This window comes from Bison bison, unplaced genomic scaffold, assembly GCF_000754665.1.
Source record: "Bison bison bison isolate TAMUID 2011002044 unplaced genomic scaffold, Bison_UMD1.0 scf7180017864533, whole genome shotgun sequence".
Lineage (NCBI taxonomy): Eukaryota > Metazoa > Chordata > Mammalia > Artiodactyla > Bovidae > Bison > Bison bison.
This window is the reverse complement of record NW_011495082.1, coordinates 21,324,301-21,352,150: the sequence shown is the minus strand read 5'-3', so window position 1 is coordinate 21,352,150 and position 27,850 is coordinate 21,324,301. Positions and strand designations below refer to the sequence as shown.

Genomic DNA, 27,850 nt, shown 5'->3' with positions numbered 1-27,850 from the left:
GTGATTACGCCTTACAGGAGACCATCTGTTGGCCGGCGCTCCTCTCCAGGAGTGGTTTCTGCAGGCGATGAATGGGAAGCCGGCTGGGGGCTGCTCTTCCTTAGCAGACTCACGGGGTCCGGGGTGGTCCTTCCCGGCTCCGTCTGCGCGCCGGTCTCTGCACTGATGGAGTCACTCCATCCCGAGGCCATGAGAAGCACCCTCCCAGGGGCCGCTGATGGAGTGCTGGTACTGGCGTTGGACGGAAAGGGATTTGGAGGTCCGAGTCTGATACACTGTCAGTGCGTCCGCCTCTCCACGCTCCATGAGCGTGTGTGCCTGGATGTGCAGACCAACCCGGCGTGCATGCTTTCCAGCAGCTCTGGGACTGCGCCGTCCGAAGCCCACCAAGACGCGACATCGGGGTGCAGCTGTGCTCTGCGATGGACCACGGTAGCCTCCTCGGGGTCAGGCGCGCTTCCTCCTCTAAAATCATTGCGGGTTCGTTTGCATCAGACGAGGACCGTGTGCTGGATGCATCTGGCAGATGGAGAAACAGTTCTGATGCCCACAGCGCTCTGATGAGGGTTCTTTCTGAACGACGATGGTACCCTAAGCTCATGGCTGGGCCGAGACTGGCTTCCGTAGGAAGAGCCCAGGATCATCTTAGAAACCCATCAGATGGGCGATTCCTCCTTGAGCTCGGGTTCTAGGGATTGGGGTGGGGAGGGGTGGGAGTGTAGAATTGTATCCTGCTGCAGGTCTAGTCTTTAAAACAAGAAGCAGTTTAAATTAGATGAAAAAAAAAAAATCTCACAGGATTCTACAACTGCTCTTTTGTTCACCTAGTGGTCACCTCTCAGTTGGGTGCTGTGTTCTTTTCTTAATTTTGATGCTGTGAATTAAAGTGAGGTCGGTTTCTTCCATCCTATCTTTCACATACAAACTCAACATTCTTTAATTTTGGTTGTGAAGATCATCTCAGGTTCAGTGAAATGTAACAGAAATGTAGTCTATGGTATCTATCTTAAATTTTCAGTTAATAATGGCTGTATTATAATGTTATTACAGTTAAAAAAATTTAAATAATGAATGACTGTGCTCAATAAAGTACTGAACTTTTTTTTTTTTTAAGAATTAAAGTCAAAGTCAACAATCCTGATGGAGAAAAAAATAGTTTCTGGGAGTTTCTTTGCTAATCAGGGCAATTTGATTCATTGCTACTGAACTGATGAATGCGAGGCTGATTTAATAAGCTATAATATTTGCAGTTACATGTCATCTCTAATAAAACAGGATATAATGTATTTAAAACTACTGCAGATCATCATCAAACCACATAGCAATTGTTATACAAATTGAATAAGAGGCTTAATTTACAGATAAAGGCTATGTTTGCTGATTATATAGTTGGTCGAATGAGGACAGTGAGAAATATCCTGAATGAGCAAAGGAATATTTTTAAAATAATATTTTAAAATTATATAATTGATTCACTTTCTGTGAATGAGGCTTCACCCAAACGAGTAAACGGTTCAAACAAAAGTCTGTGGTCTTTAGGAAATGACATTTGATGGAAGCTCCCAAAGAAGCCTTGCAGAAATTGTCCTCATGCTAATTTATATCGTATGTACAATACTTGCTTACCTAACTCGGTAAAATACTTGCATACCCTAAAACAGGAGACTTAAAACTAAGACCACACCAGGTATGAATAAATAGTAAGAGTTAGAAAGAAAAGCTCCTCCATCATGAATTCTCCCCAATGGTTCACAGGTTTCTTCCTGCAGGCTCCAGGATGAATGATCCTGGCCGAAACATTCCCAGGAAACACTAAAAAAAAAAAAAAAAAAAAAAAAATCAGCTCTTTCTGAGAAGAAACAGAATCAGAGTGATTTAAGAGCAAGGCAAACATCCCTTAAAGACCTTCATCATAATACAGCTTATGTTTGCACATATGCTCAGCGGCCTGCAGTGTCTCAGGTCCCAGTCATGGCAGAGCAGGATAATCTCCAAGGGACTTGATCCAATGACATGAAGAGGGAAATAAGTAAGACCAACAAGTATGCCTTCAGGATAGACCTGGAAAACAGGAAGAAGGAAGATAGCCCCATTTGATGAGGATGGTGCAGGGTGGACATCAGGCCAGGCTACTGCAGAACCTTGTCACTTCTCATCTAGAGATAATTGAATTCAGCTCAGTAAATAGCGAGGCATGTGGAAGAGACAAGTATATGACGGGGCTCTGCTTTGTACCAAGCTTACAGGGGACTAGGCTTCTGCCGGTCAAATCAGCAGGGAATAAGAAAGACCTCGCAGTAAATGTTACGGTGAGAAGACTGTGTGGTTTAGATGCTAAGTCATGTCTGACTCTTGCAACCTCATAGACTGTAGCCTGTCAGGCTCCTCTGTCCATGAGATTCTCCAGGCAAGATTACTGGAGTGGCTTGCCATTTCCTTCTCCAGGGGATCTTCCTGACCCAGGAATCGAACCTGGGTCTCCTCACTGCAGGCAGATTCTTTACCAACTGAGCTATGAGGGAAGCCCCATGAAAATCTGCAAATACATTCCTTAGGGGATATATATTTATATGTATTATATATATATACAGATACACACACATTTATGTATACACACATATGTACACACCTTGTAGAGAAGCAATGGAAGATAAGTCTTCACACCCTATGGATTACACTTACTAATTATAAATTTGCACTAGTTTTGCCTTCTTGTAAATTATAAGCAAAACCTCGCAAACGGATTACTACCGGGGAATCCATTTATAGAGGGAAATTATATTGCAGTGTTCCCCCTGGATGGGGAATCTGCTTAGATAGAGGCTGCCTGTCAGTGACATTTTGGGGGAATTAGAGAGAGTGGGAGAGAGAAAAACCACAACTGAAAGCTCCAGTATGAACATCATCAACCCCCAGTCATAACTGCCTTGTGTTGCGGCTGCCCTTCCTGCAGGAAGGGTGGTTTGGGCTCACTTTGACCCGTGCACCGCAAAACTGGGACCGTAACCCGTGGGCTTTCTCTCTTGCTGCCCCCCCTTCAGATATTCCAGTTGGCGTGGCGAGCATTACAGTCTCCATGGGCCTGTTTACCTTGGTAATTTGCACCTGATGCATTTATATTGGTCATTTTTTTTTTTTTTGTCTCCCTGGAACCCTGGGATCTCATTTATTCACTAGTGCCATAAAAGTGCTGGAGTGGAAACCCCGCCTTAAAGTAAGGAGGGGAAGAACTGTTTAGAGAAAACAGCAGCCATGCTAACTGCCACTCTAATTAAAACCACCAAAGAAGCCTTGTTCTCGTTTGGAGGTGGCTAATGTCTGCATCTCTATGTACATATACGGCCGGTGTGAGTCCATCTGTGGGCAAGGCTGCTAACTTTATTATTTTTATTTTTTTTAATCTAGTGTCAGTGTGTTTTCATTTCACAACAAAACAATAACAGCCCTAGGATGGAAGCAAGAATTCTTTGGCCGCAGCTTGCAAAAACCACGCTTGGTTGTGTGTGTAGGAAAAATTACTTTGAATAACAAAAGCACAAGCAAGAACTGATAGAATAATAAGCAATTAAGGTGGATTAACAACAGTTGCTGAATTCCAGCTGTTGGCTGCAGATGCAGCCTGGCTCCCTAATTCAAACTGGTTGAAACCCGCTGCTGTTTCGAGACCTGGGGGGAGGGAAGTGTGCCGGGACAATGCCCACATCAGGCGTGGCTTTCTTGTTGTCAGTTGTGGGGGATTTACATCTAGTATCTAGGGCATGTTTTAATTTCTCCTGATCTCTTCTGTTACTTAACTTTCTTTCCCTTCTGTTATTTTGACAGCTCCCTGCATATTTTTCATGTCCTTCTTGACTTAGAATGACTAACCAAAAATCTGTGTGCTTGCCGGTGGGTGATGGCATGCTGAAAACCAAGAGAAGGGAGTAAAATATGTGTTTGGTTTCAGCATCAAAGCAGCACTCAGAGGAAGAGAAGTCACACAACCCTTTTGGCTGCTATAAGTAATAAGCTGGGTGGTTTCCTGGGCTCGTAGCTAGGCCACACGGAGAGCTCCTGCGGGAGGACAGCCCCACAGAACCCTAGGCCTGGGCACACCCCCCTGAGGAAGTGTGTGAACCGGTAATTTACAGGGTGATCGCCGGATGCAGTCAGCGCGCTCAGCCTTAACACCGTGCGTTCCGCTGCATCGGACCTCCGCCCTTGGAAAGCTCTGCTGTGGGTGATCAGGAATCCTTCTCACCCCCATGGCCAGGGATCCCCTCGAAGAAGGGCCCTGTGCTCTGTTTAAGGCTCTGCTGTCACCGGCTCAGAATTCTCAGTCTTCTCTTTGACCTGTGTTTTTTAAGTAGAGCACGCGCATCAGCAGAAATGGCATATAAGATGTGGGTTTTCCTGTCGGAGCACAGTTTGCAGAAAGTGTCCACAAGGTCCGATGAGCCCAGACTGTGAACTGCGGGGCCTCAGGGAGTCCAGGTGGATACAAGGTCGGCACGGTAGGGCAGCTACCCATTTCCATAGGGTGGTGGTAGAATATGCATGTATCAAGAAGTAAGATTTTAAAAATTGAATTAGTTTCAGTTGCATTAGCCTCATGGAAGTGTTTCCCCTCTCCTAGTAAGAACCAAGTACACATGCATGAACTGCACTGTGCAAGTGGTGTTGTTTGGTGAGTCCACATACAAATTAAATGCCATTCCATTTGCATTGAAAGCTATCATTGAACTTCATCAAGATAAATGGTAAAATTCATGCTAATGATTAAATACTGTAGTTTTTCTCTGTGTGGAACAACATAAAATAGCAAATAAAGGACATCATGAGAAATTGGGAGAGACCATGGAAGAAAGGAAAAAGCTGTATATTTTAGTGCACTTTAATGGCACTCTGTTCCCTGCTTTTTGAACAAGAGGCCCTGCATTTCATACCATGCTCTGGAAATTATGGATTGGGCCCTACTCAGTGGTCTGTAGGCTCAGATGAACTGGGTCTGACTGAAGAGGATGCTAAGGTCAGATGCGCCTCAGGTAGCCTGTGAGAGGCAGACACGAGACAGACACACCCCTGTGCTACCGTTAGAGCCTTTCTGAGGCAAAGGTTCTCATTTAACCAGATCCCAGCACATTTCAAAGTTTTACCTCTTCAGAGGAAAACTTTGGCAGATTTTCTGTCTAGGCAACCTATCTGTTCAAGACTGTGATCTTCTCCAGTGATGTGTGAGGGTCCTTTTACCTTCTAGATGTGGTTAGCGGAAAGAATTCTGTACCAGCGTAGCCGTATTATAAAATACTCCCCACCTGCCCAGCCTCTGCTTCTTTACTCTTTCCCGCCTTTTCTTTTTTCAGCAGAATGTGTTCTTGTTCCTGCACATGAGTTAGGGGATACGAGTGTGTTGGTCTGTTTGCCCTCGTGAACATCAACCGTTCTGTTAAACGTGTGCCTGCTACCGCAGACAGGATCTGGCTAATACTTGGCTCGTGACTTATAGAAACCCACAGACCACTCTCACCCAAGCTGACTTACTAACCGACTTCTGGGTCCGAACTGTTACTCCTTGGAGGCAGTCTCAGGGAGCTGATTATAAAGCCATAGATCTCTCCTTGCCGCCAGCGGGAGAGCAGGTCAGGGGGAGGCAAGCAGTGAGTCAGGCCGAGGGGCCCTGGGGACCTCGTTCCCCAGAGGTTAGCAGAAAGCCAAGGCTGACTGGCTCCTAGGGGCCATCCCCGCCAAGTGTCCTCTTGATTCTGTCCCCAAACCACTTTATCTCAGCAGGGGAGATGATGGCCCAGGGTGAGAAGGGAAAGCCAAAAGCCCTACCTTGGTCTGGCTTTTATCCTAGGTTTGCTGACCCAGATCTCTTTCCCAGCGTATTCCTGCCTGGGAATCGGTCAGGCACTTAAGCAAGTTGCAGTTGTCCTTAACGCATGTACACTTGATTGCTTAGCAAGCCCCAGACGCACTGTCTCGGTTGTCGTCTTGAGCAGGATTTGGCAGCATTTCCCCAGGAGAGAGTCACATTTACTTCTTTGGTGACAGATCTCTCCTCCGTGGCGGCCGGAGGGTGGGAGGAACCCCACGTGGGAGGGAGTCGTCATGAGGACTTCACAGGCCACCCGTCCACGCTTAGGCCAAACGATCATCCAGTGTTGAGATGTACCAGCGTAGTAACTCACCAGGACATCACCCCAGGAACTTTACGGACACCAGAGCCCCTCATCTGGTCTGTGGCGGAGAGCTGCAGACGGGAGTTTTCCTGTTTCGTTGTTAAAGTTAATATCGAGGGGATTGTGGGGAAGCTGGTGGAAAGGAGAGACCAAAAGCGTGGAGAGGCTGTCAGGAGGGTGACTGCTTGGTCTCTGGGAGAGGGATACTGGGCGCACCCAAGGCTTTCCTCCTGCCTTTGACTGCAGAGACCACCTGTGCCCTGACAGATGATGAGACCCTGATGCTGGGGAAGATTGAGGGTGGGAGGAGAAGGGGACGACAGAGGATGAGATGGCTGGATGGCATCACCGACTCAATGGAGATGAGTTTGAGTAAACTCTGGGAGTTGGTGATGGACAGGGAGGCCTGGCGTGCTGCGATTCATGGGGTCGCAAAGAGTCGGACGCGACTGAGCGACTGAACAGACTGTGCGTGCCCTGACGCCTGTCCCAGAACTGACTCCCACCCTGGACCCAGCGACCAGTCAACACCAGGCAGGAGCCATTTTATACTGAAGGCTGTGGGTATCAGATGAGCCTGGCTTCCAGGGATGTTTGGAAATGTTGCTTTTTCTAATTTTTTTATTTTTTTCTCTTTGAGGGAGAGGAAGGGTCAGGAAGTTTCCGATTGCTTGAGAGCCTGGATTAGTCATTCCTGCTCACATTCCTCTCCAGTGTCTGATACCGGACTTTGCACATTACGGGGGCTGTTTACTAAGAATGCATCGTATCGATAGATCAGGAATCCATGGATGCGTGCAGAGTCCGTGACGTAATCAAAATGATAACCGTCTGTCCCTCCGTTTTCCTCTCCTATGAGATGAGGGTGATAATTGTATGAACAGAATAATAAATGACCTGGTGCTCGTAAAGTGCTGAGAAGTGTGCCTATGTCCAATAAATACTACCAATACTACATGGAAGGCAGAGGGCACAGTTACGACCAAGGGAGTCACAAAGTAGAAGTGGCAGCTAGCTCATCATCAGTACGTGCAGGTGGGTATTAAAGTTCATCTCTTTGCACATGAAGATCCTTTACAAGCAAAGTTAATACTCTCCTGCCACTTCGCAGTTTGCAAATATTAATAAGAACAGTGTAAATGTACGACTTTGACTTTTCAGAGTCTCGTTATTTACTTGTATTTTTCTTTTTGGAAAAGGAGTTTGGGGCTGGGAAACCATTCTACTCAGGCAGCTTGCTTTCAAGGCCTGCAAAGCTGGCTGGCGGTAATGGGAGGACTCTTGGTGGGGCCTGGCTGAACAGAGACAAGGTGTGCGAACCGCTCTGCAAATTACCTTACCTTCAGCTTCTGAGCCCTTTAATTTTTCTTATCAGCAATTCACTTCAGATAACAACTCTGGAGATAAAATGGGCCTTAGGGGGCAGCTACAGGGAGCAAGTACAAAGATTTTATTGGTCTTTTATCTCCTGCTTACTAAAAGGTGTTTGGTTGTAAAAGATAAAGACAAAACTATTGTGTCTGCTCCAGAAAGTGAACAAATAAAATAATTATTGCAGAGGAGCATTAGTAACGAATAGGATATACTTACTTTTCCCTAGCTGGTGGCTTCAAATCTCGACTTCATTATTTTTTAGCACTTTTCGGTTCTCTATTTGAAAATCAAACACAAGAGTAGGCCTTAAGGCTAATTTTCCTCCCCGGGTGAAATTGAGGGACCAGACTTAGTCTCAGTGTAATTTTCTTCTATGAGGACGGTCAACAGATAGCTTCTTTCTCTAATGGGATTCCAGTCTGTGAGAATGAATGATGTGGGTCATGTTGAAGAGGATCAGATGCTCACCATAAGTAAAGAAAATAACATGGATTTGCTGGAAGTGCTGAATATTTGTCAATAATACGTTAGCGGGAAAAATAACATGCTTTGCTTTAAAAACACGTCATCTACTTTTAAAATCTCTAAACTTTATAGTATTGAAGTAGGTAATGATCTTTCTGGCTGAATAGTAATCATAATAAAAGGATGCCATATGATTCTTAACAGTGTCTGCCTAAGTGCAGTGTTTTAGATATAAAGTCTTTGAAGCATTTTCATAAAATTGGTTGTGAATATTGACTTGCATTTTACTAAGTCTTTTTAAGTTTTGGTAACTTTATAAGAATGGTTGCTTCCCTTTAAGCATAGTTTAGGAAATTTTGAAAAAAATATTTTTTTTTGGCTTTTATTCTCTTTCAAAATTAAGTTTTTTAAAATTTTGAGTGTGGAACCCATGGTGCATGGTACAAAAAAAATTGAAAAGCTAGCAAAGATTTGTTGTGGTTGTTTAGTTGCTAGGTTGTGTCCAACTCTTTTGTGACCCCATGGACGGTAGCCCACCAGGCTCCTCTGTCCATGGGGTTTCCCAGGCAAGAGTACTGGAGTGGATTGCCATTTCCTTTTTCAGGGGATTTTCCTGACCCAGGGATCGAACCCATGTCTCATGCATTGCAGGGCAGGTTCTTCCCCTCTCAGCCATGCGGGAAGCCCTAGGAAAGGCTTGTGCAGTGAAAAGTGTCTCTTCCCACTTCTGCCCTTAGTTGTCCAGTTCCCCCATCAAGTGGAAAACATTTGTTCCCAGGTTTTGTGGGTGCACAAAGAAAAGCATAAAAATTGCAGACTCCCCTTATTACAGTCCCCAAGGCAGGGAGGGAAGGAACACACAGTGGAAGCCTTTGTGTCGCCACAGAGAAAATGTTACAATTAGGGTCCCGCCGCTTGGAGCACATCTCATCTCATAATTTTTAATATGCCCAGAGGAGGAGCCTTGTCCTCTACGCACTAGCTGGAGGCAGCTTTTCTGGGCCGTGGAAAACCCCAGCACTTGTCCTGTTCCTGATGGTGACAAAGCCGAGGGGGCCCTGAACATTTTAAAACTGGATTCTGATAGCAGTTGTGCTCCCTAATTCATAAATCATGTCAAGATGTGGCTTGACTGAGGATACATGTAAACTGTGTTCTTAAGTCTGGGGCAGGCGTGAAGCCCAGTTTGCTGTCTTGGAGGTGGGTTTTAAAGACCATTGAGTGAGAGGGTTAATGACATGCCATCCTATTTCCAAATGTCTGATGAGTAGCGTCTCTGAAAGGTACTCATACTCTGGGAATGGTTAAGAGAGTGTCAAGTTGGTGGTTGCTTACCTGGGATTAATACTAAGTTCCTTGTCCGCAGTCGCAGTGGCCCAGCATGTAACGGTGACTTGGAGCATCTCCTGTGATGTGTTGCCCAGGTGCACGTGTGGCCTTCTATACCTGCATCAGACACTGTCCTCTGAGTGGTAACAGACACAAGTTAACAGTTCATGGCTCCCCCGGAGCTTCCTTGTCTAGATGCACTTTGGAGCGTAGGCGGTGGCTGGCCCCCGTAAGTGAGGTGAAGCTTGCACCTCCTCATGGGTATCTCAGTGCTCCAGCTGAGGCAGCGAGAAATGCCTTCCTCTGAAATGAACTTCCTCTGAAATGATTGATTTGCTGATTGGCTTTTTTTTTGTTTTGGCAAGTGTAAAGCAATTCCTAGAGAAAGAATAATTACTTAATTCAAAGTATGAAGAAAGTGAAAAGTGCAAGTTAGTCCCTGAGTTGCATCTGACTCTTTGTGACCCCATGAACTGTAGCCCACCAGGCTCCTCTGTCCATGGGGGTTCTCCAGACAAGAATACTGGAGTGGGTTGCCATTTCCTTCTCCAGCAGAGCTTCCCAACTCAGGGATCAAACCAGGTCATCCGCATTGCAGGCAGACTCTTTGCTGACTGAGCCACCAGGAAGGCCTCACGTACAAAGCGGGTGGGTTAAATGTGAGCATACTGGAAAGACATGGTCCTCACCATGGGCGTGTGCTTTTCCTCCATTCGTAACGGATAAATGATTTGAAAAACTGCTCAAGTCCACTGGTAGGAATGAAACGTTGGTGTTTGACCTTGTGGGTTGTAGGTGTGAGTCAGGTCAACCGAGAAATGTCAGAAGCTTCAGGGTCAATGAAGTAATGTTCTGGATACCTTCTTAGTTTACCCTGGAGTGACGCTTTCTCAGATATTCTTTATTTTTTCAGGTATTATTTTAAAGTTAACCCAAGGCAAATTTAAATCTGAACTTTTCTTTAAATTTCATTTAGCTCAGTACAAGAGTTTGCTATACATTAAATGACCTGTTGAATGTGTTATTAGCAGAGAATGTTTAAGTTATTGAGAACATGTATACCTTGAGTTCTGTTTCAAATCCATATTCTGTCTTGGAAGATTTAAGGCCGAGTTCCTTGGGTTTGAGGATTGGGTTATCTCTTCAGAGAGACATTCTGTTTTCACTCTTAATGTTTCTCTAAGGATGTAATTTCATTAGATCATTGTGTGTCTGTGTGTGTGAGAGAGAGAAGGAAAAGAGAGAGAGAGAGAGAGGAGAGGTCTTCTTAAGAAGAAGAGGCTCAAAATAAAACCAGGTATGGCTTCTGGATGGAGTTCTGCTTTTGACTTGGAATTCAGAAAATAATTAGATGCCTGTAGTGCCGCGGGTTGAGAGCTCTGGCTTTCAAAACAGCGCTTCAAGAAGAGGCCCCCGCAAGCCCTTCCTGAGAGTGAATGACTGGGGATATTTGGAGACCAAACACAGCAGGAGAAATAGGCACACCGTTCATCTACCCAAGGCATCATCTTTGCCTCTGGGGAGTCAGTAAAAAAGGTCAACGTGATGCACACGATAAATCCAAGCCGACTTTTTGGAGGGAACACTGCCTTGCCTAATGTGAATGATTTGTAAATATTAAATGGATGTGAGTGAGTTAGTGAAATCAATAAAAGTTTAAGCACGTCCCAAGATGGGGGATCACGTTGGCATACAACAGTCAGTACTTCTCGCTGCTCGTGGCTTCAGTGTATTTCCTTTTGTTTGCCCCATTGCCATTCTAGAAGCTACAGCTTCAGCACAGAACTCATCTCCCCCATGGGAAAAACAAGTCTTCCTCCCAAGGTTTGTATTTTAAATACACCACCATTTTGGTAGGACCCTGGGCTCAAAACACTAATTTACCTTAAAGACCCTGACACCTGGAGATTGGACTGTTAGACTCATGGGTATCTACTTCCACATTTCCAGAGGCATAACCACCCACATAAATTCATTTCCCATCCACTGCTACATACATTGCAAGAGCCAGCTAACTTGGATCTCCAGCCTTGCAGCATAGGGAGTAATTTTTCTAGAACTAAATTCAGCAAATATTTGTTGGCACCTGTTATACAAACACTGTGCTTGTCGCTATAGGGGATACAAATATGATTAAGATCCAGCTCCTGTTTCCAGGGAGCTTTTACAGTCAAAGGGCAAACAAAGTGGTATAAACACAGCTGTCATTCAAGGCTCAAGGTGCTATGAGGCTGAACCAAGTTCTCACCATTTCCCTGCTCGGGAAGTTAGAATGACTCCCTGTCACCTTTTGAGTCACGTGAAGAATCCCAGGCTGCATCATTTGATACCCATCCTAGCTGCTTACATTTATGTTTTACTAGAAATGGCACCCCACTCCAGTACTCTTGCCTGGAGAATCCCATGGACAGAAGAGCCTGGCGGGCTATAGTCCATGGGGTCACCAAGAGTCAGACACGACTGAGCGACTTCACTTTTCACGTTCAGGGTTTTCTCTGTGACTTCTGTCTAACACTGTCCTAAATCCATCCAGCCACACGTTCCTTCCTTCCTTTGCTTATTTGCTGTTTCTGCAAATGCCACTGCTTGTCCAATACTGTGCTCAGGACTTTGGGGAAAACAAAAATGAACCAGTCCCTGCCTTGAGCGACTCACCGTCTAGTGGGAAGAGAAAGACCAGGAAGACAAGCTTCCTAAGGAGCAGTGTTAGAGCACGTGGAGTACTGAGGAAGGACACGGGACGTGCAGGCGTCACAGAGGAACGGAATCTTCTCAGCAGTCCATGTGCTTGCCAGGAAGACAGAGGGAGAGCATCCCAGGCCAGGAGCAGAGCCGGGCGTGGCTTGATCAGGATGCTGGCGGCAGGAACACAGCGCGGGACCGAGCAGGCGAAAAGAACAGCGCCCAGCTCTGGGAGCCAGGGTGATCGGGGCTTTGCCTCCTAGGCCAGGGAGTTTGTTCTCCGCCTTCTGCGCTAGGAAGATCCACCCAGAGCTGCAAAGGCAGATGAGCACAGATGTGGCTGTTTGAGTGAGAGATGCTGGCAGCAGGCAGGCCGGAGGGTCTGAATAGTCCCGAGCATCGGGGAAAAAAGGCAACGAGCAGATGCTGACATCATTTTCAGAGCTGCAGCCCCTTGGTCCTCTCAGCCTTGGTATACATATAACTTTTATGACCAGCTAGTTGGCGCTGCAGTAACGAATGGCCCCGGGATCTCAGGAACATAAGGAAGTTTTATTTCTTACCACAGATAACTATTCTCCAGGCAGTGACTCAATGTAGCCTCCGAGAGGCGGCTTTCGTGCCATGGCTTTGTCATTTCAGCACAAGCTTCTACGGAAGGGAACACAGAGGGTCTTACTTCAACCCCCGAGTGACTAAACATCCTTCTGCTTATAGCTGTTTAACTCCGAAATGGTGGGAAGGGTATAATACTGTCCCATTCTCCAAAGGAGGAGAAAGCAGACCTGTGTGAACCCTGGAAACCCCTACCACTCCATAATCATTTTTTTGTTTGTTTGTTTCCTCGGGATTTCTGTATATTACCTGACACAACTCTTTACTATTTCATTACGCATTTCCTTAGAACTTTCATCTTATTATCTCGTGTGCCTTGCTTCTCGAACTGCCTGAAACTGATACGTCCTCAAGGGTGGGTTTGTGTTTTCTACATCCTCTCTCTTTTATATCCCCCCACACATCCTGACACCACAGGACAAGCCAGTAAGTGAATTGGGTTCCTAGCAAAACACGTTGGACTGAACCGGTCAGGTTTGGCTTTTTTTTTCCTGTTTAGACCTAGACGGTTATTTTACAGTCAGGAATCATCTGATTTGTTTTTCTTTTTGTTGGGGATTTTACAGCCATCAGATGATTGGAATTTGATTGGAACCAAAATGAATCAATGGAGGTTGACCCTGTTTTCCTGTAAAGCCTTTAATGTCACTTTGCCAGTGTAGACCCTCATTCCTTGTCCCAGCCTAGCAAAAAATTGCACATTTACCCTGAACGTGACTTCGCCTTGGCACGTTTTAAAGGTGAATCTGAAAGTTTAAGGGCATCTAAATATGCCATCCTCTCTTCAGCATCCAGTTGGCGAGGTTCAATAGAAAATAAATCAACTGCCATCCCTGGTTGAAAATAAGTACACAAAGATCTCGCTTGGAAAAGGAATATTGAGAAATGAATTCCTAGCTGGAGAAGGTGAGGTAGAGACCCATGGAGCACTTTATCTGAAGCAGTGTTTGCTTACCCACACTGCACATTTCATCCTTCCTTGGTCAATCTCTTTGACTTTTTCTTCCCTCCCAAGCCTGAGAGTCGGTGAAGCAAACCCTGGTTCCAGTCAGTTCCCCATGGAACAAATACAGAATAAGTGAACATAATCCATAGGAAGTAGGTATGGTTGTAATTATTTTTGGCCCAATACAAAAAACTAACACATCAATTCACTCTTTTTCAAGGACCAATTCTACCACAAACATTCTCTGCCCTGGAAAAAAGGAAAGGGAGAGAGATTCATTCAGTAGTAACAGGGCGAGCTGTTGATCTGGCGTGGACAAACTTGAACACTGACATTCTAGTCCACACCTCAGGGGGTTACTTTCCAGCTTCCATTGCTGCCTGAGAATTTGCTGCTCTGAAGCCTGTGTGGAGTCCTGCTTTCTTTCTTTTTTTTAACACTGAATTTGCATTTTAATGTTTTTCATTCTTCATCGCTTAAGAGGGAACTTTCTTTTCTCTCCTCAAGGCTACCTCGGGACCGCTGCAGGTGGAAGCTGGGCTCACTCTGGGGCCGGATCGCGTAGGCGGAGTTGGGAGGCAGCAAAGGGGTTTGCATGGATGTTCAAGGAAAAAAAGACCAGGATTAGGAATTCAAGTCCTGCCTTTAGAGGTTTCGCTCCTTCTGCTCCTTTTGTTGCGTTGTCATGCCGTTTCTGTTGAAATTCCCTGTTGCCTTTCTCTCCCATCTTCTGTCCTCTTTACTTCCTGGTTCTCCCAGGCACGTTTATTGTTCAGGTAGATGTCCTCCTCCACGCACACCTCACGGCAGGTGCTTGCAGACTCTGCTGTCTCAGATTGCGATGCAAATGCCCAGGAATCATGACTGTCGCAACAGCAGCAACTCCTCGTCCTGCCTCACTGCCCTGGGCTCTAGACCGGCTCTCTGCGATCCTTCACCATCCGTCTTATTGAATTAACTTGCCCGAGGTCCTCCACCAGCAAAGGGGAAGGGCCGGGTTTCCTAGGGGTCTCACTCTCAGTGTCGCCCTTAGAGTAAGATCATCTTCTGTCTTAGTTCCAAATCAGATCCTCCTGGGGATTTGGAGGCTGTGTGGTGAGAGAGGCACTTCTCCCATGCTATAGTCGTCGGAACCTGGCAGCCTCATCTGCCGGCTCCATCAGGGGTGGAAGCAGCAGTTGGGAGAACCAGGCGTTGCCTTGCACTCTGGTACCTCCTTCATAACTCTCCAAAGACTGGGAATCATTCACCTTGGCAGGGAAGCAGAGAGAGTTTCTGAGCTCAGCTTGATAGAGATGCTAAAGGTGTTCGGCGCTCGCGAAGGCGCAGCTGTGTTACCTGCTTTGCACTAATTAGGAGTTACCATGAATCTGCTTGACAATTAAGGACAGAGTGAACTTTAAGGCAGATGGGTACCATGGGACAGTAAACAGGTCTCAGGCAAGCATGATGAAAATTTGCACCAAGTAGCGTGTTTTACCGAGACTATAAAACTTCTTTAATAATGTGGATTTGAATGTATAAATAAGTCTGAAGTGTGTTTCCTGCCACTTGGAAGGGGTTTCTCTCAGGGAATACGGCAGCTTGAGAGCCTCAGCAGGGCAAGTAGTTATGTGTGTGCCACACCGCCTACCAGATGTTTCAACACCAGCCTTAACCAGTCCTGGGATGTCAGTTGCCTGGTTTTGGACTAATACATCACAGATGGAACAGCCTAGTGATTAAATAGCAAAGCTACAACAGGAAGGCACAAAAGCGTCCCACTTCTCTTAAAAATAATACTTGATGAGTCACATTTCACAGATGAAACTTTGCCAGCTTAAAATTTTGATGCTTCCTTGCTAATTTCCCTCTGTCTAATTTGCGCATCCATGTTTCTATCTCCATTCACTTGGCTCATGAGGTCGCTAGGTCATTTTGTTGTTGTCATTTACTCAGACAAGTCATGTCTGATTCTTTGCGACCTCATGGACTGCAACGCACCAGGTTTCCCTGCTCTTCACTGTCTCCCAGAGTTAGCTCCAAAAAAAAGGTCATGAGGGCCCTTAAATCGTGTTCTTTCGGCAGGCTGTGAGGTTGACCAAGGGGCTTCCCTGGTGGCTCAGTGGTAAAGAACCCACCTGCCAGTGCAGGAGATGCAGGTTCGATCCCTGGGTCAGGAAGATCCCCTGGAGAAGGAAATGGCAACCTGCTCCAGGATTCTTGCCTGGGAAACCCTATGGACGGAGGAGCCTGGTGGGCTACAGTCCATGGGGTCACAAAGTCAGACACGACTTAGCAACTAAACAACAACAAAATCCCAAGGGCAGATATATTAGGGTTCTATTCTTTAAGGGGGCTTCCCTGGTGACTCACATGGTAAAGAATCCACCTGTAATGCGGGAGACCTGGGTTTGATCCCTGGGTTGAGAAGATTCCCTGGAGGAGGGCATGGTAACCCACTCTGGTGTTCTTGCCTGGAGAATCCCATGGACAGAGGAGCCTGGTGGGCTGCAGTCCATAGGATCACAGAGTTGGACACGACTGAAGTGACTTGGCACGCACATTCTTTAAGAACCTGATGGTAAGTTTCAGGCAAGGCAAGGTGACCTTGTCATCAGCCAGAATCTAAGAAAGAGACAGCAGCCTAAATGGGACTTCTAGCCAGGGCTCGGGAACATGTGCAGAGTTTCAGGGGAAAAAACCTGCCTGCCATGAGGTGTAGCTGCAAACTGTAAATATAATTAAGCCAGGTGGATTCCATGACAACAAAGAGGATTAGGGCCTGGGTGGATCTGGTAGACCATTGAGACCTCTGAGAATAGATGGCAATTTACTTATACCCCTTCTCCCCCGGGGCAGTGGGAAACACCACCACCACCACCACCACCTCCATAGCTTGATGTCTAAATGAAGTAATCTCTAGAAAGAAAAGAGATTATATTTGTTAAACTGGAGGAAAAAAAAATCAGAAGATAATATGGCTTTGTTCGCAGTATTACATAAAGAAGATTAAAGACGAGGAACAAGCTGCTTAAACACTGTAAACTAATTAGTCCTACGAGTTGTTTTCCCGAGGTTCGTGAGATATGAAGCATTGGCAGCAGTGCGTGAAATACACTCTGCCTCAGTGCTCTTTTCAATTTATTTTTCTGTTAGTGTCATATGTATATAAAAAAAGAGCAGCCAGAAAGAAAGGGGTTAGGGAGGGAGACCGAAGCCTGGCAGATGACGGAGGCTGACACGTTGCCATCTCCAGTCTGGTGCGGGTGGGTACCCTTCCGATGCCCTGTGTAAATACCAGCGTCATTTCGTGCTGTCTCAGGCCGCGTCGGGCACATGACGTCACAACGAGGCCCAGAGGAATCCCTGCTGTTCTCAGAGAGCTCTGGCGGCTCCCAGCACAGCGAGGTTAGATTCAGAGGCTGCATCCCTGTCTCCCAAACATGGGTCTTCCCTCAGAGCGGGCGGGGGGGCCTGCCCCCCTCCACGTCTTGTGGCCTGGTTCAACCAAACCAGCTTTCTTTCTCTGTTCTAAAATCGCATCGTTTCCAGGTGGAGGACCCAGCCAAGGCTATGATTTTATTTCCTAAACAACACATAAGTGTATTTACTTAATTAGACCTAGAAGAGTGAGCTTTTTTTTTTTAGTGTAGCACATTTTCTGGTTCAGAAATCCCTCTCAGAGGTGAGTTACTAGGACTGGCAATGAACCCTGTGGTCACCCTGCCTCTCCATCACCTCTTCTCTGCTGCTCTTCCAGCGTGTGTTGTACAAAAGCAGGAGACATCCTTGCTTCTTCTCGTAGGCTTCCCCAGGTCTCCCGCTCAGAACACTTCACTACCGTCTCTGTATTTTTAGAGAAATGAAAGGGAAGTCTCTCAGTTGTGTCCAGCTTGCCATTTCCTTTTCCAGGGGATCTTCCTGACCCAGGGATCGAACCCGGGTCTCCTGCGTTGCAGGCAGAGGCTTCACCTCTGAGCCACCAGGGAAGCCCTTAGCATTCTTAGAGAACTAGGGATGAAAGTGTGCATAAGAAGCCCATCCTCTTCCTTTCTGTTTGCCCAGCAGACTTCTTACAGGTGCCCTGCTCCTGTGGCAGCCTCCGCGGCCCCCGGCCCAGCCCTGGGAGACTGCTGTCTCAGCATCATGAGCTGACCACCTTCTCGTCAGATCTGTGGATCTCGGTTGTGCCCACCAACCCCATCACAGAGCACGGTGGCCCAGCCTCCTTTCTGAACCCCCCCAAATCTGGGAGAACCTTGGAGTTCCCTCACTTCCCAGGCTTTCCTTCTGGCTCTTGCCTCTGCAGGAGACTCTCAGCACGTGTTGACTGCTGCACGTCTGATGTCTATTTTATTCACTGCTATATCCCCAGATTCTAGAACAGGGCCTGCCGCGTGGTAGGAGCTCAATAAATACATGCTGAATGGATTAAACACAAGATTCTCCCTAGGATGTCTGTCAGCTCCTCAAAGCCAGGAAGTCCATGCACACCTATTTCTCTTTTCTGCCAGGTCTGTGCTGTGCTGTGCTTAGTCACTCAGTTCTGTCTGACTCTTTCAGACCCCATGGATTGTAGCCCACCGGGCTCCTCTGTCCATAGGGATTCTCCAGGAAAGGATACTGGAGTGGGTTGCCCTGCCCTCCTCCAGCGGATCTTCCTGACCCAGGGATCGAACCCAGGTCTCCCGCGTTGCAGGCAGATTCTTTACCATCTGAGCCACCAGGGAAGCCCAAGAATACTGGAGTGGGTAGTCTATCCCTTGCCCAGGGGAACTTCCAGACCCAGGAATTGAACCAGGGTCTGCTGCATTGCAGGTGGATTCTTTACCAGCTGAGCTACTAGGGGAGCCCCTGCGAAGCCTACTTCTCCTTATTTGTTCACCATTTAAGGGCTAGCTCTCCTCCTTCCCTGGATTCAGACTTTAGTCCTTACTAAGTTCTCCTCTCTGCTCAAAGCTAAGCAGTCGCCCATCCTGTGGGGTGAGTTTCTCCCCCGTCTCTCAGTCCTCCCGCTCACCCTCATTCCCCTTACCAGGCCCTTGTGCAAGCCGGCTCTGGTGCTCCCTGGGCAGCTTACAGGACGCTTGGACCTGCCTTCCCCAAGACCTGTTCACCGTCACTTGCTCTCCACTGTCAGGATGACTTTGCCCATCACACTGCTGAACATACTGGAAAATGTAAGCTCGTTCCTTGTAACAGAGTCAAGATAATTCAGGATAGTGAAGTGAAGTCGCTCAGTCGTGTCCAACTCTTTGCATCCCCATGGACTGTAGCCTACAAGGCTCCTCGGTCCATGGGATTTTCCACGATAAATACTGGAGTGGGTTGCTATTTTCTTCTCCAGCGGATCTTCCCAACCCAGGGATCGAACCCGAGTCTCCCGCATTGTAGGCAGACGCTTTACTGCCTGAGCCGCCAGGGAAGCCCCTGGATAAACAGCATCCGAAACTCCTTTCCGTTGGGCATTTTTGTCCCACTTCACTCTCCACTGTTTCTGTGTCCTCCCACTCATGCCCAGCCTCCCCACATCTCAGCAGCTTCTGATGTTGTTGAGTCTCTAAGCCATGTCTGACTCTGTGTGACCCCATGGACTGTAGCCCACGAGGCTCCTCTATCCATGGGATTTCCCAGGCAGGAATACCGGAGTGGTTTGCCATTTCCTTCTGTAAAGGATCTTCCTGGCCCACGGATTGAAGCCAGCATTGGCAGGCAGGTTCTTTACCACTGGGCCACCAAGGAAGCAGCAACTTGGTTCTGTTTCAATTGTGGCTTCTTCTGAGAAGGCCCCTGTGAAGCCCTTCCTTAAGGTTGTTTGCCTTTTATGAACTTACTGAATGCAACCAGGTGTTTGAATAACTGGTTTAGTGAACACCAGTTCAGTTCAGTCACTCAGTCATGTCCGACTCATTGCGACCCCATGGACTGCAGCAAGCCAGGTCTCCCTGTCCATCACCAGCTCCGGAGCTTGCTCAAACTCATGTCCATCCAGTCGGTGATGCCATCCAACCATCTCATCCTCTGTCATCCCCTTCTCTTCCTGCCTTCAATCTTTCCCAGTCTCAGGGTCTTTTCAAATGAGTCAGCTCTCCGCATCAGGTGGCCAGAGCCTTGGAGCTTCAGCTTTAGCATCAGTCCTTCCAATGAACACTCAGGACTGATTTCCTTTAGGATGGACTGGTTGGATCTCCTTGAAGTCCAAGGGACTCTCAACAGTCTTCTCCAACACTACAGTTGAAAAGCATCAATTCTTCAGCACTCAGCTTTCTTTATAGTCCAACTCTGACATCTATACATGACTATTGGAAAAACCATAGCTTTGACTAGACAGACCTTTGTTGGCAAAGTAATGTCTCTGCTTTTTAATATGCTGTGTAGGTTGGTCATAGCTTTTCTTCCAAGGAGCAAGCATCTTTTAATTTCATGGCTGCAGTCACCATCTGAAGTGATTTTGGAGCCCAAAACATAACGTCTGTCACTGTTTCCACTGTTTCCCCATCTATTTGCCATGAAACGATGGGACTGGATGCCATGATCTTAGTTTTCTGAATGTTGAGTTTTAAGCTGACTTTTTCACTTTCCTCTTTCACTTTCACCAAGAGGCTCTTTAGTTCTTCTTCACTTTCTGCTATAAGGGTGGTGTCATCTGCGTATCTGAGGTTATTGATGTTTCCGCCTGCAGTCTTTATTCCAGCTTGTGCTTCCTCCAGCCCAGAATTTCTCGTGATGTACTCTGCATATAAGTTAAAATAAGCAGGGTGACAATATACAGCCTTGACGAACTCCTTTTCCCATTTGGAACCAGTCTGTTGTTATTGAGCACCGCCCCCTCCCAGCAGAAGGTGTTCGTGGGAGGTCTGTGTCATTGGCCTTGATATCCATCTAGTACCTAGGACAGTGCTTAACATGTAGCCTGACACGTTACATTAAAAAAAAAAAATGAATTCTAGGCTTTATTATGCTCTACCACGTATTATAGCTGATGTTGGATCCTTGGCATTTCTTGGTTCCTGACACTAATCTCCTGTGAAGCAGAGACCATCTTTGCTGTGTCTTTGGATCCTTTGGTAAGTCAAGAAGAGCAAGAAGTATGTATATACAGAATGTGGTTGAATTTAATTTTAAGTAAAAGAGTGAGTGTTGACTGGATAAAAATGCAGACAGTGCTACAATATGTTCATTTACGGAAAAAGAAATTCTTCCATTTGAGCATTAGTGTATATTTCATTAAGAAATCATATCAAAAGTAGTAACATGTTGGCTTTTCCAGTCTCCACAAGGCCTGTGTATGTGAAGCGTGTCTGCAGGGCACTTTGGACATAGAGATATGTATTATTCTGTGTGTTTCTAATGACTTTTTAAAAATTGATACAAGCAGGCACTTGCAGGCTTTAGATATCACCTTGTAAGAATTAAATCAGTAGTGTGAGGGATTGAGGGCAGGAGGAGAAGGGGACGACAGAGGATGAGATGGCTGGATGGCATCACTGACTCGATGGACGTGAGTCTTAGTGAACTCCGGGAGTTGGTGATGGACAGGGAGGCCTGGCGTGCTGCGATTCATGGGGTCGCAAAGAGTCGGACACGACTGAGCCAATGAACAGAACTGAACTGTTCAACTGAATTTTCGTATTTTACCTTTTTTTTTTTTTTTAAATAAAAGAGGTATTTTCAGAGTGCAGTATACTCTGGAAACCCTATTTCATGTACTTTTTTTCAAAATTCACTGATAAGCTCTATTTTTTTTTTTCTTTTAATTGGTTTTAGATAGTATAGCAAATTAAGCATCAGGGGTCTGGAGTCAGAAGCTCAGAGACTCGGTTTTCTTATCTGTAAGATGGGGCTAGTCATGATTCTCCTTCATGAGAACATGGTGAAGATTGGAGATAGTACCTTTAAAGTCTTAAGAGTACTTGGCACATGCTCACTCAGTACATGGGTAGGTAATATCATTCTGTTATTGTAACTGTGATTTGTGTAGGGAGGGGGTTGTGTGTTTGTTGGGGGAAACTGGGAAGAAAAGTCTCAGGGACTCCCTGGTGCTTTCTAATTCATGAACAGCAGTGGCCGTGAGTGACTCCCCAGAAGACTTGTGTCTCCTGTAGCCTTAAGGCCCTGTGGCACTGGTAAATCACTCTTTCTTCCTGGAAAAGGGTGGCTATAATTTAGCTTTTTAGAAAAATATGTTTTCATTTATTGAGGTCGGTGCATTTGTGTCGAACAATCGAAACCTGACAAGGAAAATCAAGGGCAGCCTGGGCACTGCTCAATTATGACTCCGATCAGGTTTAATTAGCCCCAGATGTAGAAGGAAGTGCTATTTTTATTATCCATTACCTTGTACTTGCTTACATATTTACCCTGGGGTTAGAGATGTTTTATTAATTATTTTTGTTGGCAACCAGGACAATAGTTTTGACTTCTGAATTGAAAGTTGCCAACCTGTTTAAACAGCAACAACCATCATAAAAAATGAGCAGTGCTATTTACTAAACAGGAACAGATCTCTTCATTAATTCACATGAGGTCAGCCTCCGTTTTTATTCACACTCTTCCAGACCCATCACTAACAGATTTCTTTTTAATCCAAATTAAAATTACATTTTGAATTTGAGGTCAGTTTTTTTTCCCAGCTTTTCTGAAGTAATTGTAAGATATTTGGAGTGTGCCACGTGATGAGTTCATTTGAGGCCTTTTAATTGATATGAATTGTCAGCATATATTTGCATCTCTTTTAGTGCTGTATACCTTCCTGACTGAAAGGTTAGCGTTGCTTTGTTATATGTTTGGGGGCAGTGTGAGAGAAGTATAACAAGTTCCGTAAATAAAATGAGGGTTTCGTTTTAGAAAGCCGGCTAATGAAGTCTGAGCAAATGTAATGACAACAGTAAATGAGAGTATGAAAAGGATTCAGTCCTTTCACAAAAATAAATAAATATGCAGGGACGTCCACTGGCTCCAGAAGTAAACTCAGGTGAACCCTGTCCTATTTATTGAGACCGATCAGCGCCAGTTGGTGTGTGTATTCCTTTGCCCCCGCCACTTTTCGGCACTTTTTTACATGCTGTCTAGAAGTTTGCAACTTTCAGGCTGTATATTTTTCCTGTCTGACTTTTATGACTTCCCCCATAAAATGTATTGGTTGTCTGAGTCTCACAAATCCTAAACTACTTAATGTCTGTGGCTGCATCCATTATGCTGCTCCGTGTGTGTGTGTGTGTGTGTGTGTGTGTGTTTCTCAGACATCTGTGTAGATAGCTTCTGAAATTTACAAAACCTTTGTAACTAATCCCATAGGTTGACCTGAGCCGGGGCAGTGTTTGCTGCTGCTAATTACACAGAGCAAACCTGTGGGAAATAGGCCCTTTGTTAATGATGAATTTGAGCCAGCAACTAAATATTCCTGAATAATGCTGGGAGTGTTACTGGCCGAGGTGTTTATGCCTGTGGATCCCCTACCTGCCCCAATTTCTCCGTAGATGTCTGGCCACTTGCTTGATGTGCATGTTAATTGGTGCATGAGGAAGAGAAAGGAGCCGCTTTCTTTGGCATCCCGGTGTAAACAAACATCTGGATGATAAGGTACTGGTGGATTATTAGGTATGGCATGACGAGTAGTATTTCTATCATGGCGTTATATATCCATTAGTGGTTTTTTTTTTCCAGGCTTTTCCCTTCCTATGGTTTGAAAACATGCTCCTATATTGCAGTAGTTATCCCTGAAAATGGCCAGAAATCCCATACTACCCATGAGTTATGCTACCTCTAAATATCAGCCTCTGATTGACAGCTTGTTAAAGTGAGTTTCAGAACCAAGGGAAACTCTCTTTAGAGTAGGTATTTGATTTAGGGGGTATTGATTTGCATAATTAAGCAAATAAAGTACTATATAATTAAAGATCTACAGACATTTACTCTTACCTGACTTAAAAAAAAAATCATATATTGCAGCCTGGATTAGCCACAAAAGAACCATCCTATAAAAAGGAACCAGTACAGCTGGAATTTAATCAAGAGAACCCAGTAGAGAACCTTTCACCTGGTGGCTTAGTTACTATTATCAGGTCCCCCCAAAAGTACGTACGATGTGCATCACCAAAAGACCCCCGAAAAACCAAGAAATGTAATCAACATGATTGCCAGAAGTTCTTTATAAATGCAATACAGAAACCTTTTGTTCTAGAGTAGCAGTTACTTCGCATAAAATCCTTTTTCGGCATGCCTTTTCTGCCTTTTCATAGGCAATTCTAGGTCTAGATTTACGTCTGTAAATGGACCAGAAAGAAATGGGTTCCCCCACACGTTACTCTATTGGTTTCTTTTTTACTTTGAAAGAGTGCAGATTATTTAATCTGTTTTAGAAGAAGCCCTAAGTTAGGTACAGTATACAGATAGCTCTTTAGTTCTCTTACTGTTCTGTTTAATATCTCCTTTGCATATGCTGACCTGTCCATTAAATTCCTCCTCCGATTCTTAACCAGTAACCTCCCCCTTTGAAACTGTATGACGCATTGTTTCCTTTTTTGCTTTGGCCACCAGGACGCTCAGCTGGGTTTTGTGTTCATCGGCCACACAGCAGCTCCTGTTCACTGTCCCATGCTCGCTAGCAGTGCTTACTCATATCAGGACATGCTCAGGAAATAGACTCAATCAGCAGACGTATGGCTTGAAGTTTTTACGTTAAAGTGGACCTCCCATTCTCTCTATATTTGGCTTTTTTTGTTTGTTTTTAAGCTATCTAAGATCTAAGTAGTGTCATTACTTCTGATTCTTCCTTGTGAACCCCATTAAATTATTTCACGGAGGAGTCTGGGTATGATAATAAATAGGAAAGGAATGTGCCCCGTTGTGGATGATGACAACACGGTTTGGTTGGTACTCAGTGTGTGTGGGTCTCTCTCTCAGAGAGAGGGAAAATACACGTTTTAAAGGCAGCTAAATGGACTGAGAATAAAGTATTTCTTTAAGGAGTTAGAAAACCCTGACACAAAAAATTTTAGTTATTGGAGTTGGTGGAATGGTAGTGAAGTATTCCTCCCCAAATTCTACTCAGATATTCTCATTGAACTGGTCATTTTCATTGATTTTATAGTTGATTGAACCAGAGGGGAGAAACAGCAGAAATAGCAGGGTCTGTTTTGAAACTCCGAACAAGTCAGTTGATGGCTTTGTTTATCAGAACAACAGCCTCAGATCCCTGCTTCACGAGGGATACATGAAAATATAAACTTGGAAAGGTTTACGAATTTCTGTTCAAAGTATTATGTACTCTGCTTTGCTCTTGAGAGTGTAGTTCTTTTAAAACTCAAGCTGCTCTGATAACTTCCATCTCCTGTTATACCGATTTTCGAGCTTTACCATTTCATACGGGTGCCATGCTGTGAAAAACATGAGCACACTTTGGAATTCACCCTCGTAAAATACTTAGGCATTTGAAAAGGATCTGAGAAGTGTTGGTATCAATTAACAACATCCCATTGCCCCAGAGACAGTTCAGCCTGGGTATCTTGATTCCCTGGAGTAGTTTAATCTTCGGGACAACAATCCAAGGGTCTTTCTCACTTCAGTGTGGTACAGGTGGGATGTCCTCGGGAGGAATGTGTATCCAGGTTGGGGATATCCTAGAAAAATCTACCTTCAAATGTATGAGTCCTGGGCAAGGTAACAGTGCTAACAGAGTCCTCGAGCAGCCCTCAAAATTACACTGCCTTTTCAGGCTCGGTTCCCCTTTTAAGCAATGCAGCAGGTTAAAATAACTTCTGAGGCACTTTGAAAGTGCTGTACTACTGAAAGTCTTAAAATCCCTTGACAGTTTTCTCCCAGAAGCCTCAGCAACTGCTTTGACGTCGACAGGAGTGGCATTTGGTTTCTCTCGAGTTCCCTGGGAAGTTTGCATAAAGTGCCCTCCTTCCCCAAACCCTTGCCGTTAGCTGTGCTGAGTTTTCATCGGGACAGGACTGAACTTGGCAAGCCATCTGCCGTTTCACACTCGGCTACCTGAGGTCAGCGATACTGATAGCCAGGTGGGTGTGAAGTGTGTGAAATGGTGAGCCACCTCGCAGGAGTGGGGCGGGGTGGCAGCAGGACCCGCTTGGAAAGAGAGTGTGTGTGCATTCACAACGCCAAATTAATTATTAGCACTCAGTACTGTATACCTTACAGGGAGGGGAAAGAGATTGTTCACTGTGGCACTGCAACGCCTTTGCTCAACAGGGAACGCATTACAAATGCCACTGGTAGTAACTTGAGGCTGTGTCCTTGCACAGCTTGTGAGTAGTCAGGTCTCAGTCCAGTAAACGTCTTAGCCCAGAAGTTTCTCTAGGAAGGGGCAGCCCTAGTTGAGGCAGGACATAACCGCGAATTGCACGGTTGCTGTCTTAGCAGTGGGGCAGAGTTCTTCTAACAGGGAGTGATTTTGGTGGAAGTGAAGCGTATTGAGTGGTCGCGGCCTGTTCAGTTGTGAGTTCCTGCAGTTTGTCACTTCACTTACAATGGCCCTGGGGAAGCACACGTCCCGTCTGCATCGTCTTTGGCTTCAGGGCTTCTCCCTGCTCCCTCCTGCTGGCACATTAGCCAGCATCCATTGTAGAACAGTTGCTGGTTTTCCCTCTGCCTCTAGAATGAGTGACTCTTGGCTGAAACATGGTGGCCTGGTATCAGTAACTTTCATCCCCAAACAGAGGTAACAGATGGAAATGGTGTTCCTATAGTAGTCAGTATTTGACCCCGGCAGGCCTCGCATCGCATGACAAAGCTGTGGATCTAGAGATGGGCTCTTCAGCCTCTTAAAGCCATCCCAGGGCAGTTTGGGTAGAGGATCGCAGTTGAGCCATCCCTCGTTGCTGTCTCAAAGATGCGTGGTTGCCTGCTGCCCCTCCTTGTATTGTGTTAATCATGCTTGGAGAAAACTCAACAAGGGTTTCTGATCCTCTGGGAAATTTTTACGTTCAAAACTGGAATTCAGACTGTCTGATATCCTTGAGAACTCTATTCTGGCTGTTCTGTGCTGATGAATATTTTGTAAAGTAGAAGACAATCTGTAAAATATTATTGATTACATGGCAGACTCGGAGAAGTGACAGAGACAGAGGTTCTTTGGCATGGAATGTGGGCTTTTGTGGCTTCTGCAACCAGGCAGACACCTCAGTTAGAAAATCAGGCGGATGTACAAACTCGGGGAGTAAGGACCTTGTGGAAAGAAACAGCTGCTCACCTGTTCTAGCAGAATATTTCTCTGGAAGAAGAATGTGGAACCAATGAGGCCAGATCTTCGAATTTTTCACCAGAAGGCAGAAATCTGTACTTGATATGAAATTTAATCCATATCTGGATTTCTAAACATCGGTTCAGATCAGTCTGAAACACTGGATTGGCCAACACTTACACATACGGCACTGAAATAGGTTCATAGTCTACCACCTTACAGTCTGGCTTCTGTGGTGTTTATTTCTAAATCATGAAAGTGATGCATTACATATGTTAAAGTCAAAGGAAAATATAATTATTAATAAATTAGAACACTGAGTCAAAACATGTTCTGGAGCTGGAAGAGTGTGTTGCGGTATGATCGCCACCCTACATCAAATTATAGTTGGCTAAACTGTATCTCAAATGGTGAAGAATCTACCTGCAGTACAGGAGACCAGGGTTCAATCCCTGGGTCAGGAAGATCTTCTGGAGAAGGGAATAGCAATCCACTCCAGTATTCCTGCCTGGAGAATCCCATGGACAGAGGAGCCTGGGGGGTTGCAATCTGTGGGGTTGCAAAGAGATGGACATGACTGAGTGACTAACATTACTACTCCTAAGCTAATTGTGTTTTCACATTCATTGAGCTTTGAGAATTGGATCTATTTGTTGTTCAATTGCTCAGTCATATCTGACTCTTTGAGATCCCATGGACTGCAACCCACCAGACCTCCCTGTCCTTCTCTATCTCTCGGAGTTTACTCAAAACTCATGGCAATTGAGTCGATGATGCCACCTAACCATCTCATCCTCTGTCATCCCCTTCTCCTGCCCTCAATCTTTCCCAGCATCAGGGTCTTTTCCAATGAATCAGCTCTTCGTATCAGGTGGCCAAAGTATTGGAGTTTCAGCTTCAGCATCTGTCCTTCCAATGAATATTCAGGGTTGATTTCTTTTAGGATTGACTGGTTTGATCTTCTCACAGTCCAAGGGACTCTGGAGGGTCTTCTCCGACACCACAGTTTGAAAGCATCAGTTCTTTGGCACTCAGCCTTCTTTATGGTCCAACTCTCACATCCGTGCATGACAACTGGAAAAACCATAGCTT

General features: G+C 45.6%; 1 protein-coding gene across 1 annotated transcript in view; it reads left to right on the top strand.

Annotated features, from left to right (window-relative positions):
• Window positions 1-27,850, top strand: part of EFNA5 (ephrin-A5) — a 127,261-nt gene that overhangs the window by 364 nt on the left and 99,047 nt on the right. Inside the window, exons 2-3 of the mRNA XM_010832007.1 lie at window positions 18-259; window positions 331-623. Coding sequence (XP_010830309.1) covers window positions 18-259; window positions 331-623 — 535 coding nt within the window. The remainder of the gene's footprint in view (window positions 1-17; window positions 260-330; window positions 624-27,850) is intronic.